The 14,703-nt window shown below is 32.3% G+C and overlaps 1 protein-coding gene across 1 annotated transcript; it reads left to right on the top strand.

Annotated features, from left to right (window-relative positions):
- The first annotated feature begins 5,618 nt into the window (after nt 1-5,618).
- LOC114163058 (mitogen-activated protein kinase kinase kinase 1-like) lies at nt 5,619-12,918 on the top strand. Its single transcript, XM_028047120.2, has 9 exons — nt 5,619-6,876; nt 8,766-8,850; nt 9,054-9,116; nt 9,526-9,683; nt 10,375-10,447; nt 10,593-10,652; nt 11,274-11,384; nt 11,927-12,174; nt 12,394-12,918. The coding sequence occupies exons 1-8, from the start codon at nt 5,903-5,905 to the stop codon at nt 12,137-12,139; spliced, it is 1,737 nt and encodes a 578-aa protein (XP_027902921.1). The 5' UTR covers nt 5,619-5,902; the 3' UTR covers nt 12,140-12,174; nt 12,394-12,918.
- The last annotated feature ends 1,785 nt before the right edge of the window (nt 12,919-14,703 follow it).

The raw sequence follows: 14,703 nt of genomic DNA, 5'->3' as shown, positions 1-14,703 counted from the left end.
TCCTACAATAGTGTGGGGATGAAAAATTAACAAGTGTGTCACAATGATTACAATACACCCATTGTCTCACAAAAAGGAAAAAGTTCTTTTAAAACTCACGTATGGAAAGATTATATCCTTGTATTACATGTGCATTCTATTATAGCTTATTTAATTTGTAACATTATCAAAAAAAATTGAAGTTAAAATACCATTTGAATTTGACAATATTGCTATGACAAAAAAAATCTATCTCCAAAAAAGATATTTTGTGATTAAGGCTTTTCATACAAACCATTTTTGGAATTATCAATAAATTTAGATTTGGGTCTTTTGCTTATATTGTTGGTTCTTGTGATAGGTGACATGCTAGATTAGGACATGTAAATTTTGCATATGTCATGAAATTGCAACGACCATGATTAATTAACGTGCATGAGAAATAAAGTATGGAATGTGATATATACGTAGAATTTAAAGTAATAAAGAAAACATGTCATTTTGTATAATGTCAAACTAAACTTATAAGATTAATTCATATTGATCTTGTTGACTTAAAATAAGTCACGACTAAAGGTGGTATAAAATATTTTGTAACATTCATATATGATTACTTTATATACGTCAAAGTGATAGGTGACATGCTAGATTAGGACATGTAAATTTTGCATATGTCATGAAATTGCAACGACCATGATTAATTAACGTGCATGAGAAATAGAGTATGGAATGTGATATATACGTAGAATTTAAAGTAATAAAGAAAACATGTCATTTTGTATAATGTCAAACTAAACTTATAAGATTAATTCATATTGATCTTGTTGACTTAAAATAAGTCACGACTAAAGGTGGTATAAAATATTTTGTAACATTCATATATGATTACTTTATATACGTCAAAGTGTACTCAATCAAACATAAGGATGAAACATTTGATATGTTTCTAACTCACAGGATGCAAGTACAAAATGAAATAAATTGAAAAATTCAAAGGATTAGATCGAATAAATGTAGTGATTATGTTTTTGTTAACTGATTTTTGTGTTGAAAAGGTATTACTCATGGAGTAACCCACCATATTTACTTGAATCTAATGAAGTAGTTGAGAGTAAAAATATGACTTTTAAAGAAATGATGAATGATATGCTTATTAGTTTTAATGCTCCTGGTAATCTGTAAGGAGAAAAAAATTTCACAAAATGTTACTTTTACAAAATAGGGCATGACATAAGAAAAATGGTAAATTGCCATATGTTGTGGAAAAATTGTCATCCTAATCTTGGATACCCATGAGACTCGGTGTTTAGCTAAAGTAATATTATTTGATCATAAGAAAAATAAAACAGGTTCTAAAACTTTTGATTGCATGTTGTTAAGTTATGTAAAACATAATGTTACATGTAAATTCTTATTTTTAAAAATGATGTGATTGAACATAGTAGTATAGTATAGACAGAATTATTTTTTCATTAAAGATTAATGTGACATTTGAAACTAATAATGATGACATGTGTGAGGATTTGAGGAAAAGTAAAAGATAAATAATAATACTTGCTTCATAGATTATTTTTATGTTTATACGTTTGAAAATGATATAGAAAGCTTTTTATATGTTACCAATGCTCGAAGTGTCCAACATTAGCATAAGGCCATTAAGACCGAGATTGATTCAATTAAGAAAAAAATAATATTTGGACTTTAGTAAATATACCTAAAAGAGAAAAACCTATTAGTTGTAAGTGGATTTAAAAGAATAACACATACACACACGCACATATATAAAACCTAATATAGATTATTTTGATACTCTTGCCTAGTGACTAGGATTTTATTTATTCAAGCGTTGTTAGCTTTAGTATTCATTTATAATTTAATTATTCACCAAACGGGTGTTAAGACAACCTTTTCGGAGAGTGAACTAGAGAATAAAATTTATGTGACTCAACCTAAAGGGTGTGTAATTCATAGTTAAAAAAATAACACAATATGTAAACTCTCAAAGTTTTTATATAGATTGCAACATATACCAAAATAATGACATGAAAAACTTGATAGTATTTTATTTTGTGTTGGTTTTCAACTAAGGATTGATGAATGCATGTGCTTAAACATGGAAATGATGAATGTGCTACTATATATTTATATGATGATATACTAATTTTTTGTACATGCTATGATATAGTTTGTAAACAAAGTTGTTTATGGGATCTAAGTTTGAAATGAAGGACATGGGAGAAGCCAATGTGATTTTAGGAGTTAAAATCATAAGGAATAGAGGTAATGTATTAAGAAACTTCTTATGAAGTTTGAGTATTATGACCTTAAACTAGCAAACATCTCTTATGATGGTAACTCTAAATTAAATAAAAATATAGAAAAATATGCTCAAATACTTAACTTATTGTATTTAATGAGTTTTTTTAGACCAAACATTATGTTTGCAATAGGTAGACTAAGTAAGTACACTTAATCTCCTAATAAAAAACATTTGGATGCACTAACAATATTCATTAAATATTTAAGAGGTACAATGGATTGTGTCATTTAATAATATTGGGTTTCCTATGGTATTAGAATGGTACAAGGATATTAATTGAATATTTTTGTGAGACAAAATCCACTTATGGGAGTGATGCGATTACATAGAGATTAGTCATGCAAAGAATTATTACAAGATCAACAATGAAATCAGAGATTGTTGCTTTTGAGATGGTTGGAACTAAAGTTGGTCGAGTGATTGAAAAGCTTTTTAGCAAACATCCCATTAGGAGTGAAACCAAACCCATTTGTCTCAATTTATTGTGATCGTTAATTAACACTAGCTACAACTAAAAACATAACTTACAATGAAAAAACCAGACATATGAAATTGAGCTACAATTTGGTAAAACATTTGCTAAAAACTATAACAATTTCCACTTATTATGTTAAAACACATGAATTATAATAAATCATCTAACGAAACCCTCAGAAAGAAAAATGACTTTAGAAACATTGAAGGGAATGAGACTCAAAGACTTGCAAACAAACAATTGATGAAAACTCAATCCCTGTGATTAGAGATCCCCGGAAATAAGACTCACATGGATAAAAATAAGTCACTTGTTAGTTTTGGTAGCACTGAAATTATTTTGAAATAAAATGTCCATTTCTATGGTGTATGAAAGTGCTAATTAATGCATTATTGAGAGGCTAAATTTTGTAGTTAAAATTCAATGTTTTATAATAATTTTAACTCTAAACAAATTTTTTTAATGATTTTCATATTCCTTATAGGTGACATATGATTTATAATACACATTTAATGAAATTACCTATAGAAGTGTCGAGTAAAATCGTTTGCATGAGATCTTGACAAGATCTTTAAAGCACTCGTGAAATCCTAGCAAGCGCATAGTCTAGTAAGCGCAACACAACAATATCAACAATGATTGTGAGGGTATATTATGATTGATAAACTCTTTGCACATACTAATTGTTTGAATTCATATAGTCTAATATACAAACTACAATATGTGTTAAGTTCCTCAATCTATGATTGGTTCATATACTTGTTATACTAACTTTGGTACATTATATCTTATATGAGACCCAATATTTTCTTCGTTCATTCTTTATATTTCGCGTCTTTTGCAACATGTGGAAGATTATTGTGAAAATAATAGCATTGCAAAAGATTCTAAAAATTTCACAATTGTTGGAAATGTTACTTATATACTGGGATTGGGAAAAGATTCACAATGTAACAGTTCCATCTTGTTATATTTGTTGGAGATCTCCTTTCCACGCTTCACAATTTTTGGAGATCTCCTCTCCAAGTGAACTTCCATGAAGCGTAGATCTATTATCGCAAATCACACTCTTATGCTCCAAGTAATGCATATTCGTTATGCAGGTCAAAGGGTTTCAATCGCGAGTTGCACTTATTCCTTTGCAAGTTCTCTTTCGTGGATCATGGGGTATATGACCATGTACTCCACCTGTAAATAAATGCTTTTATGCTCCTCTAAATAACCCATTGTCTCTCATTTTCATCTATTATGTTTACTTCTTTTATTGTATGTTATTTGTCCTTTAGAGTTTTCTTACTAGTTCTAAGTTCCAAGTTCCTAAAAAATATTTGAGAAGTTCATTTTGTATTTTGAGAAGTTTGAACAATATAGAATAAATCCTTAAAAGCAACAATCATCCACACCTCAAGAAAATGAGTGTATTTGTGCTTTTAAACAAATTTTCAATTACATGAGTAAATAAATGTAACCTAAATGATATTTTTATTTAACATTTTGCTTAAATGTTTACAAATTTTGAAGTATCATGTATTCATTTTAGATGTTAGATTAATATGAGTAATTATCCGAGTAGACAACATTTTGTAATAAACTTTTAAAAGCAAATTCCTTTTTTTTTTAATATTTGTACACATTAAAGAATATGGCTTTAACATATTTAGGTCTAAGATTATATTTGATTTCATGTAATTGAAATTTTTGGAATATTTATGCTCAATAGCTATAAATTTTAGGGTTAAATATTTTTTTGGTCCCTCAAGTTTCAGTGAAATTTGGAATTAGTCCATTTTCAAAACTTTTGACCAATTTAGTCATTTATCTTTAAAAATACGTGAATTTAGGTCTTTTAACCAAGTTATGTTAAGTTTATTTGACGTTTTAAGCGCATTTCATGATAGTATTTGAATTGTTTACACAGTTTGATACATTTTCGTTTCAGTGTTAACTCAAATATTATTATAAAATGCGTTTAAAATGTCAAATAAAGTTAACAAAAGTTGGTAAGAAGAACTAAATCCACACATTTCTAAAGATGAAAGACTAAATTGGTACAAAGTTTCGAAGATAGACTAATTCCAAAATTCACTTAAACTTGAAGGACAAAAACATATTTAACCCTAAATTTTATATCTATAAATTTATAACTCTTCTTACTTTATACGTGTTATTGATTTTGATAGATTAAATTGTTTAAAATGACTTAGATAAATGAAGGTTCTATATTAGGACGACCTATTGTAAAATAATACTGTATTATAGTCTCAAAACTAGTTGTTTATTTTATTGTAAATTTCGTAATTATTATCGTCAATGTTAATGACACTTCATGTGCTAAAAACTACATGAAGTTTTTTAAATGGGAAAATGTTAAATAACCACGTGAAAAATCTTGTGTAGGCATTAATTGTTTAGAGAGAAATTCATTAACCTACCTAACACTCTCAATTTTCTCCGATAAAGATATTCCGAAAAGATTCTTAACAAAAATTAACACGAACTCTTATGAATGATCTCACCTCTCCATTTATAATATCATACATATATATTGCTAAAGAAATGAGGCTAAAAATTAAAAAAAGTAATTAATGATCGGTGTTTTTAGGCATCGATTAAAATAATTAATAACATTGAGATTCTTTAATCAAAATCCATGTCTGAAATGAAATGTTTGGAAAGTAGAATAAATCGATTGGGTTTTTAATTAAAAAAAATACTTATATTTCTTGAGTCGACATGATTGGAATATCAGTTAAATTTGGTAATAATATTTTTAAATAAAATCTTATTGCCTATTATTCATGGGATTTAAAAAAAAATAAAATGCAGTGGGGGCAATCCAAGTCATGCAAGGGTCGTCGATGTGGCACCGCGTTTTGTGTTTCCAGTTCAACGACGTTTACTGGTCTTGTGCGTGCAGTCTTTCTTCACTTTCTCTCTCGATCAATCCCTCATTCCTCTCTGGTCAGCTCCGTTTACTTTGTCCCTCTTCAAGCGCTTTTCGTTTCTAACATCGTACCAATACACAAGAGCCATAGAAAACTACAAATCTTTCTCTACATCTCTTCAAACCCTTCAGTTTCACAACCGATTGCTCAAGCCATTGGCGGCGTCGTTTTAGATGGATTCAGATGCATCACCTATCTCGGATTTTTGAGCACCGCAACCGCACCAAGGCCATGGATCGCAAAAACCCGCGGAGGAAGCCCAAGCTCGAGCGCCGCAACGCTCTCAAGTACTCTGAATACGACGCCGGATCGTCTACCTCCGACGAAGCACTCTACACGCGCTCTATGGAGTTTTACGACCGCACCAGCTTCCGAATCGAGGGCGTCGAGGGAGAGTTCGATCGAATTTGCCGGAGTTTGGGCCTCTCCGGCCCAGAAGACTTCTCTATTCCCGCTGCGGCCTGGGAAGCCATGAAGTTTCGTTCCTCTTCGGATATCCTCCCGAGACTGAATCTCGAAAACCTCGATATTCCCGAGGAAGAGGAAGAGGACGAAGAAGAAGAAGAAGTACCGAAGGTAAACGAGGAGAGAATAGTAAAACCACCAGAGGATAGTGAATTTAGTGAAAAATTAGGAGATGGGGTTAGGGTTTTGGAGGCAGATGAGTCGAGCACTGGTATTAAGGGTGCTCGTCCACCGATGCTGAAGCCGCCGCCGGGGGTGAGAGTTCAGATGGTGGATGATAGCTCGTGTTCCACGTGGGACCTTTTGAGGGATTTGGCTCCGATTGGTGAAGGGTTATCGTTGAAGCACTCCGAGCATACGAGGGAAGTAGAGAATGATGCACCGCTAGGGGGAGTAGAGAGGGAGGTATCGGAGAAAGAAGAAGGGGAAGTGGATAGAGCGAGCCCGAAGAGGGAAGAGGAAGAGAATGTGGATAATGCAGCGAGGATTGCGGAGATCGTGGCTGGGCTTTCGGAATCATGTTCGTTTTCCACGTCGAACGAAGATGATTCTTCTAGTAGTACCACGGATCATACCTCCAACAATATTTCTCCGCAAGGGAGAATCAAGCGGATTATTACCGCCGGAAGTTGGCAGAAGGGTGAGTTTCTTGGGGGTGGCTCGTTTGGCACCGTTTATGAAGGAATTTCTGAGTAAGTGCATTCTATTCACCCTTCACTTTTCATTCTCTCTTATGCGTCATCATCTATACTCTTATTTTTTTATTATTTATAAATTTAAAACTATTATTATTATACGGGATTTGCACTTGGAAGTTCATGCACAATTACATACATGCATTATATAAACATTTCAATGATCCACATAGATACACAATTAGTTTTTCTCTCCTTCAGCCAATTTATTTTATCTGGCATTCGAAAAACTGGTCTACTTTAGCACGTGCGGCGTGCTTCCCTTTCCTATTGTGGCTGTGGATATTTGTTGTGATGTTTTCCTTTAGTGGTAGTTGGTAGAGAAGGTTTTTAAAACTTAAAATTCTATTACGTTAAATGCAATTTTGGAGATTTCCAATTTAAATTTTGAATGAGGTGGATGGGATTGACGGCGGGGTTAATGCGTTTGTAGTTTTGGAGTTTATGATTTGGATGTAAGGTTAGTTCAAGAATGTTGCTGTGTGAGTGTGAATACGAAAATAAAATAGGTAAGGCTGTGCTGTTATGGTTTCTGTCAAATTAAGAAGTGGGTGATATGATGCACCGATAACACGTACCCAGATCCGATATTTACTCAAATGTTTTAAAATAAAGAGTAGGTAATGGTTATCTTGAGCAGAATTAGTAAGAGCGAGACTTAGCTGTTCTGTAGAAACTGATACTTTTTTATGGTGTTCCAATGATAACACAAGTAATCTTTTTTATGGTGTTCCAATGATAACACAAGTAATGATTATTACACAATTTTTTTAAAGATGAATGTTACACACTTGTGTCCAATAGGTCTTGAACCAACTCGTTGAATCTGCAGGTTGACGTCTTTTGAATTGAGCTAACTGATTCAGCAATTGTCAGTTTGTGTCCTGAAGCAAACTTTCTTTTTGGGTGGGAAGGTGGAAAACATTTTGCAGTGTATCTGATAATATTATCAAATATTTCATTTCTTCTCATATTTGGCCAGAATAGGAGCACAAGGGCTTATGATATATTCGAATTCTATTGCTTCCCTTTTTGTTGAAGACGAGCTAAAATGGTTTTTTTCCATCTCATCCAATATGTCTGCATCGTTTATTAACTTCCAGATTTTGGTTACCTAATTCAAAAATGTTAGTCAGTCGAGGATATTCAGACAAAAGAGCACGATGACAGCGATCCTTTTATTTTGTGTGGGGTTGTCTTTGTGTCCAATGTCTGTTTGACGTGAGATGAAAACTAGTGTGTGTGTGAAGTTTCTATTGCTTTTGATTTTCTTTGATAAATTTCCTAAAAAAAACTTTCTACATTTGATGTCTTAACCATTACCCTAAAGACAATACTTAAGAAAACTGTTCTTTTAAACATTTAATAGTTTCATGCTGTGTAGGATCCCTGCTATTGTCTTTTTTAATATACTTTGTCGGTAGCCTTTTTTTGAGTAGTGATAAAGAGAATTTCTGAAATTAAATTCTGCAAGTTTTCTATTATTCATCCCGATTAGGAAATGACTTTGACCTTTTTAGATTGTTATTTGGACACTATGCGAAATTGATGCAATGGTACAGATGGCTTCTATCTAGTTGAATAAACAATTTAAAACATATTTAAAATCTTAGTTAAAGAGAACTATAGAAAAAATTAATGAAGTGAGCTAGATTTTGCAGGGGCAAGACATTGTAATTGCGATTTAGTGCCAGATTTTTGTCAAATCCAAAAAACATCTCAAAAGATAATTTTTAATTTAGCATCTTCCTATCAAATTGCTGCTTCAATTTTTTTTTTTTCTGTACAAAATTGGAAGCCAAGCTTTACAACGATTTAGCATCTATTTATGTTATTGTGCAAGTGATATCTACTAACATGTTATTATGCTTTCTGAATCACTGTAGTGATGGCTTCTTTTTCGCTGTAAAAGAAGTTTCATTGCTCGATCAGGGGACTCAGGGAAAGCAAAGTGTATATCAACTGGAGCAGGTGAGGGGCTTACACTTTTTTGCTTTATAACTCTTTTTTTTTGCACGCTTTTCCAATAATGGAATACTTCTTTGAAAAGTTTTATCAGATAAATATTATGCTATCTTGTGCAGTACCCCATTAGATCATTTGAGATGTTACTGTTCTTCATGCTTCTCCCACTATGTTTATTTTCTCAGATTTGTCTTTTTCTTCTGTCTCAGGAAATAGCACTTTTGAGTCAGTTTGAGCATGAAAATATTGTTCAATACTATGGCACAGAAATGGTACTTTCTTCTTCTGATTTCCTTTTCTGTCTTATGCTCATTTTTACATTTCCTTGCTGTTTACAGGTTGAGATTTGCTGTTTTGTCTCGTTTTCTTCTGTTATGTTCAAGTTCATATCTTCTTATTGTTTACTATTATTTTTAAATCTATTTGGAAGTTGTCATCACAGATTTTGCCAATGAAATCAGGTCCTATCGCATTTCAAAGACTCAAACTTCTTACAAGATTTCTAATATAAGCGGAATGTTTGTAGTTAAGAATCAGGGCGTGATGTTATGATGGGCCATGAAATGTAGTCTAATGTTTGTATGGTGAAGGATTCACATGACTGCAATTACTAGTAAAATAAAATGCAATTCTAATAATTCAAAATGATTTGTATTTTACACTTTGCTCAATGTTTTACAGGATGAATCAAAGCTGTACATCTTTCTTGAGTTTGTAACCAAAGGTTCCCTTAGAAGCCTCTACCAAAAGTATACTCTTCGAGATTCCCAAGTATCTGCCTATACAAGACAGATTCTGCATGGTATGAAGTATCTTCATGATCGAAATGTGGTTCACAGGTGACTATATTTTATTTTATTTTTTTAATCCTGTATATGACTTGTACTTTCCATGGTAATCATGGTTTTGAATCACACAGTATGGTTCATTTCTCTAGAACGATGCTGGCAAGAGTTCTATGGTTCTTGCTTTCCTTTCTTCAAAAGAACTTTCACTTTTTGCGTCCTGTCTTGTAGTTGCAATATATACTTTGTAAATAACTTGTGGCATTTGTTTTATTTTCTTCTTGTTATTTGCCTGGATTGTTTTTATTTTTTGGTCAAATTTTGCTCTATTTTCATTGTTTGAATTGCGTTTTACTTATTTGGCCAAAGAAGAGAGTTGAGGAGTGAGTTGGACAGAAGAATCTTGGAGGGAGAAGATGTCCAATTATTTCCGTGCCTCAAACTACTACCTTTTGATGCTAATAGTCCGGTATTTGTGGATGGCCTATTAGTTTCTTCCAGTTGTTAGTTACGTTGGGCTTCAAATTGAAATAATTAAAAACGAAAATCATGTTCTTCAATATCAGACTAAGATCAGGTTGAATGGTTACATGCATGTGGGAAATTTCAGTTTTGCAGATTTTGTCTTTGGGTTATTGCTTGGGTTTCATTTGATATCCTATTTTATGCATTCCTGTACCAGTTATGTAATTGGGATGAAACTATCATTGTAAATATTTTCTAAATTATATTTCCCCGATTTAAGGGATATCAAATGTGCAAATATATTGGTGGATGCAAGCGGATCTGTCAAGCTTGCAGATTTTGGATTGGCCAAGGTATTCATTCTCTTCCATTTATGTTTCCTGATCTAGGGTTTCTTTTATTTCTAGAATATTTTGATATCAGTTATAGATGTCTGAGTAATGTTAAATTTCTTATCATTTCAATTTTTCTGACTTCATTTTATGATTTGTTTTTCAGGCAACCAAAATGAATGACGTTAAATCAATGAAGGGTACAGCATTCTGGATGGCCCCGGAGGTTTGCCTTCAATCTTTACTTTTGACCAGAACAGAAATACTTTATAATGGAAACTTCTGCCAAATCTATTAATGGAGCGTGTACATGGCTCCAAACTTCAAATTCATTTCCTTAACAGTAACTGGTTATGTTAATAGCTAGATGCATGACTCTGACACTAGTTTCCGCTCACTCTCATTTATATGTAAACTGTACACTTATTAAATGAAATTAGTTGTCACAGTTAAAATTATTTGTATTCATTGTGCTACTGGTCTAAAACCCTGAGTCCAAGGAATTATTCGAACTCCATCGAAATAAATTCCGTAGTAACATTAGATCATGTCACATTTTGTAAATGAGATTATTAGAGAATATGAAAATTTTAATTTTTACCTTTTTCTTTGCTTTGTCCCATTTTTTACATATGGCTTGATCAATGTAATAAACAGCTGGATGTAATTATTGATAGTGGTAGTGATTATACATGTCTTGTTTCAATAATTTATCGCCTTCTTATATATGGAAATAAGCTTCCCTTTGCTTTTGAAACCTTAATACTTTCTTAACTTTTCTCATTTTGGGTGTTTCGTCTTTTGATTTACTGATAGCTATATCAATTTCTTAATCTGAAATATGCAGGTTGTGAAAGGAAAGAACAAGGGTTATGGGCTTCCAGCTGATATATGGAGTCTGGGATGCACTGTACTGGAGATGTTAACAGGCCAACTTCCGTACTGTGATTTGGAATGGGTACATGTCATATTATTGCTACTTAACTTACGTTACTATTGTTAGTTCACAGGAAGGGTGATCATGCGACACGTTATTTTGCTTTTTCTGTCTCTAGGGAGGTTCTTCAGTTCTCACAGTTTCACTTCTGATTTTAATTCCATAATTTTTATTTATTTATTTTCTGTTTCATGTGTTCGCCTTTACATTCTTTTTTACTTTTCTGTTTTGTAACTATTCAGGCTAACATATATTTTGTAAAGAGTACTGATACAAATACACTTAAATAGTAAAAAGAACACCCAAAAGAGACCTACTGGTGTGATTTATGATATATTATTTTACTAATTTATATGTAATAAAAGAAGAACTGGGCAAAGAAAAATATATTTTAATGGATGTTTGTGTATCTTTTTCCATCAACTTATGAATTTTGTCTATGTTCGGTGTCCCACGTTTTATATTAGGTAGAATATTTTGGTTTTTGACATTATTAATATGTCTCAAATTGAATTATTGCTGGCTTTGACGGTTGAGTTTTAATTAATCTCTTAAAACAACAGATGCAGGCATTATTTAAAATTGGAAAAGGTGTACCACCATCTATTCCTGACTCCCTTTCGAGAGATGCAACCGATTTTATCCTGCAGTGCCTTCAAGTTAATCCAAATGATCGTCCCACCGCTGCTCAACTTCTAAACCATTCATTTGTCCAAAGGCCACTTTCTCAGACCTCTGGTTCTTCGTTTCCTCATGTTCTTGGCCGGAAGGGTTAACCATGCTATCTTCAACTATGAAGCATTATATGGAGGTAAATGCATACTGTCTCATTTTTCCACGAATTTTCTCTTTTTATCATGGCACCTGAATTTATATACAAAAATGGCTGTTTTCATACTTGTCTATCCTTATAAGGCTTCCATTCATAACTCAAATAACATTGCATCATCCATTTGTGCAAATCATTGGAGTATAGGTTGAATTTATCTGTCTGAGTGGCGTATTTGATTATTTTACTCTTCGATGACAGTTCTGTCCTTCATTGCGTGTAACATTTCCAATGTTCAGTCTGGAAGTTGCTGGGGTTCATCTAGGGTCCATGACTGCAGAAATCATTCATTGGCTCGTGTTGTAGCATTCAGAGTTTGCTTAATTGCAACTTGTATCCATTTTTCTGCATGACTTTGGATCTAACGCGTGACTTGGCACACCAGAGAACTAAGTTATCAACTAGGCGATATCCTATCGGATAATTATGATCAATGTGTTATCTAATTACTCTGATGATTTGTCCGTTGTAGCAAAGGTGGAGGATCAACTTCCAGCTGAAAAAGCTAACCTTGCATTCCACTCATATTACCTGACAGGCGAAAAAACTATAGGGCTTGCTTAACTCAGGAGCAATAGTGTAGCAAGAATTGGTGACGATTCTATTTGTACATATTATTTATTTATTATTATTAGCATGTCATTGTTTGTGTACATCTTGATTGCGTACTGTTTGTATTTATGTCCAAAATTTTGTTTAATCCATTTCTTTTGCGTGGTCTCTAAACTGTCTTTGGTCTGATGCTATTGCACAAACAGATTATTTGCGGCATTTTCAATGCAAGAGAACTTGAGGATATAAGTATCAAATGCGAGTCTTATAAAAAAAGTCTTTATATTACAACATGCTCATATGCCATAAAATTAAGTTAAATGAATAAAAGTTTTTTTTTTTGTCTTGAAAACATATTTTCTGCCAACAAGTTTATAGAAAGTGCATGTAAAAAATTATAAAGTATATGTCTTACAAGACTTTCGCATAAGAGCAAAAGTTACAATGTCCAACCTAAATGTTATAAATTAGACTTTTAAGTCTAATTTAATTTTATAATTTTTAATTTTAAAGTAAAATTTGCATTTATTCATTTATTCAAATATATATATATATATATATATATATATATATATATATATTTAAACCGGTCTTATTACTGGGTTAATGTAAAACTTTCGAGACTAAAAGGTTAAATTAATTCATGTTTGCATTGAATATTACCTTAGATTAAATTAAAATTCATGTTATGATCTTTGCATTTAAGATTACCTCATTCAATTAGAACTTAAGGGAACCCTTGTATTTCACCAATTTCTAATATATATGCTTTCTCTATAAACAATAAAATTGTTCTCTTTAAATGGGCCATTTATTGAAGTGAAATTTCTTATTTATTTCACTCGGTTTGAATTCAGCTTTAAATTTTGATACATATATAATCTTTATATGTTATGAACACAAGAATTAAGATATAATTACTTATTTTATATCTTAATTTTTTGGATTTGTTCAATTTTGGTACTTGAACTTTTGAAATGTTCAATTTGATATTTCAATTTTTTGAAAAGGTTTATTTTAGTACCTTCCGTTAAATATCAATTAACACAGTTTGTATTGTGTTGTGTTGAGGTGGCACTCTGCATAAAAAATGTAGTAGAAATGTGCACGTCGATTTATTGTAAAAGGAAATTCTTAAGTAAAAAAAAATGAGTTATTACATTAATTGAAAAAAAATTAAGCAAAGAGAATTTAAATCTAAATGTGGATTTGGAAATTAGGGTTCGTGGTAGAGAAAGGGAGGACGAGTTTGAGACATTGTGGTGGAAATTAGGGTTTGTGGTGGAATTTGAAGCTACATTTATCAAGTAGATTGTAGAGGACGAAGGTGGAAGGTGTGGGGGTCGTTCATTGCAGTGGAACAAGAAGCTTTCTCTTCCTCGCCATGAAACCAAGCTTGGAAGGCACCCTTGCACATATTTAACAGTTTTTCCTCTAAGGGATACATGATCACCATTCATTGTTCTTTCACTGCTACATGCAGAGTTGTTGCCCAATGACACATACAGAGTGCTGTGTGCGGATTTCGGAACTTCATGTGTACTTGTTGCTTTCACTTCCTTCATTTCACTCTCAAAACTGTTCTCACCATCTTCACTTCAGTTTTCTCTCACACTTTTGCAAAATAGATCAACAACTTTTTCTTTTGTGTTGTTGGGGATGGTTTAGGAACATAACCAGGCTTAGAAAAAAGGGGTTTTGTTGAGAAAAATGTAGTGTAATGGAGTGTTGCCATGAGATGTAGTAAACTCTAGATATAAACAAAGGAATAATTTGAAGGAGAAGGGTAAAACATTGATAAGAGATAAACTATAGGAATAGGGAAAAGTATTCAACTTGTCACATAATAAATCATGAACCTTTCATCCATGACAATTTTGTTTCCTTCTAATTATTTGATAAATATAAATTTTCGATGCACAGTATCATCTCAACACAACATAAACGATGTTAACTAGT

This window comes from Vigna unguiculata, chromosome 9, assembly GCF_037176805.1.
Source record: "Vigna unguiculata cultivar grain cowpea cultivar isolate G323 ecotype 2 chromosome 9, ASM3717680v1, whole genome shotgun sequence".
Taxonomy (NCBI): Eukaryota; Viridiplantae; Streptophyta; class Magnoliopsida; order Fabales; family Fabaceae; genus Vigna; species Vigna unguiculata.
Note: the sequence above shows the minus strand (reverse complement) of the source record. Positions and strands in the feature narration are given on the sequence as shown.

What these genes read in the sequence shown, in the direction of transcription:
- LOC114163058 (XM_028047120.2), top strand. Translation starts at nt 5,903, where the DNA reads ATGCATCACCTATCTCGGATTTTTGAGCACCGCAACCGCACCAAGGCC. An exon ending in GTGTATATCAACTGGAGCAG is followed by an intron (nt 8,851 to 9,053) that starts GTGAGGGGCTTA and finishes CTTCTGTCTCAG; the next exon opens with GAAATAGCACTTTTGAGTCA. An exon ending in AATACTATGGCACAGAAATG is followed by an intron (nt 9,117 to 9,525) that starts GTACTTTCTTCT and finishes AATGTTTTACAG; the next exon opens with GATGAATCAAAGCTGTACAT.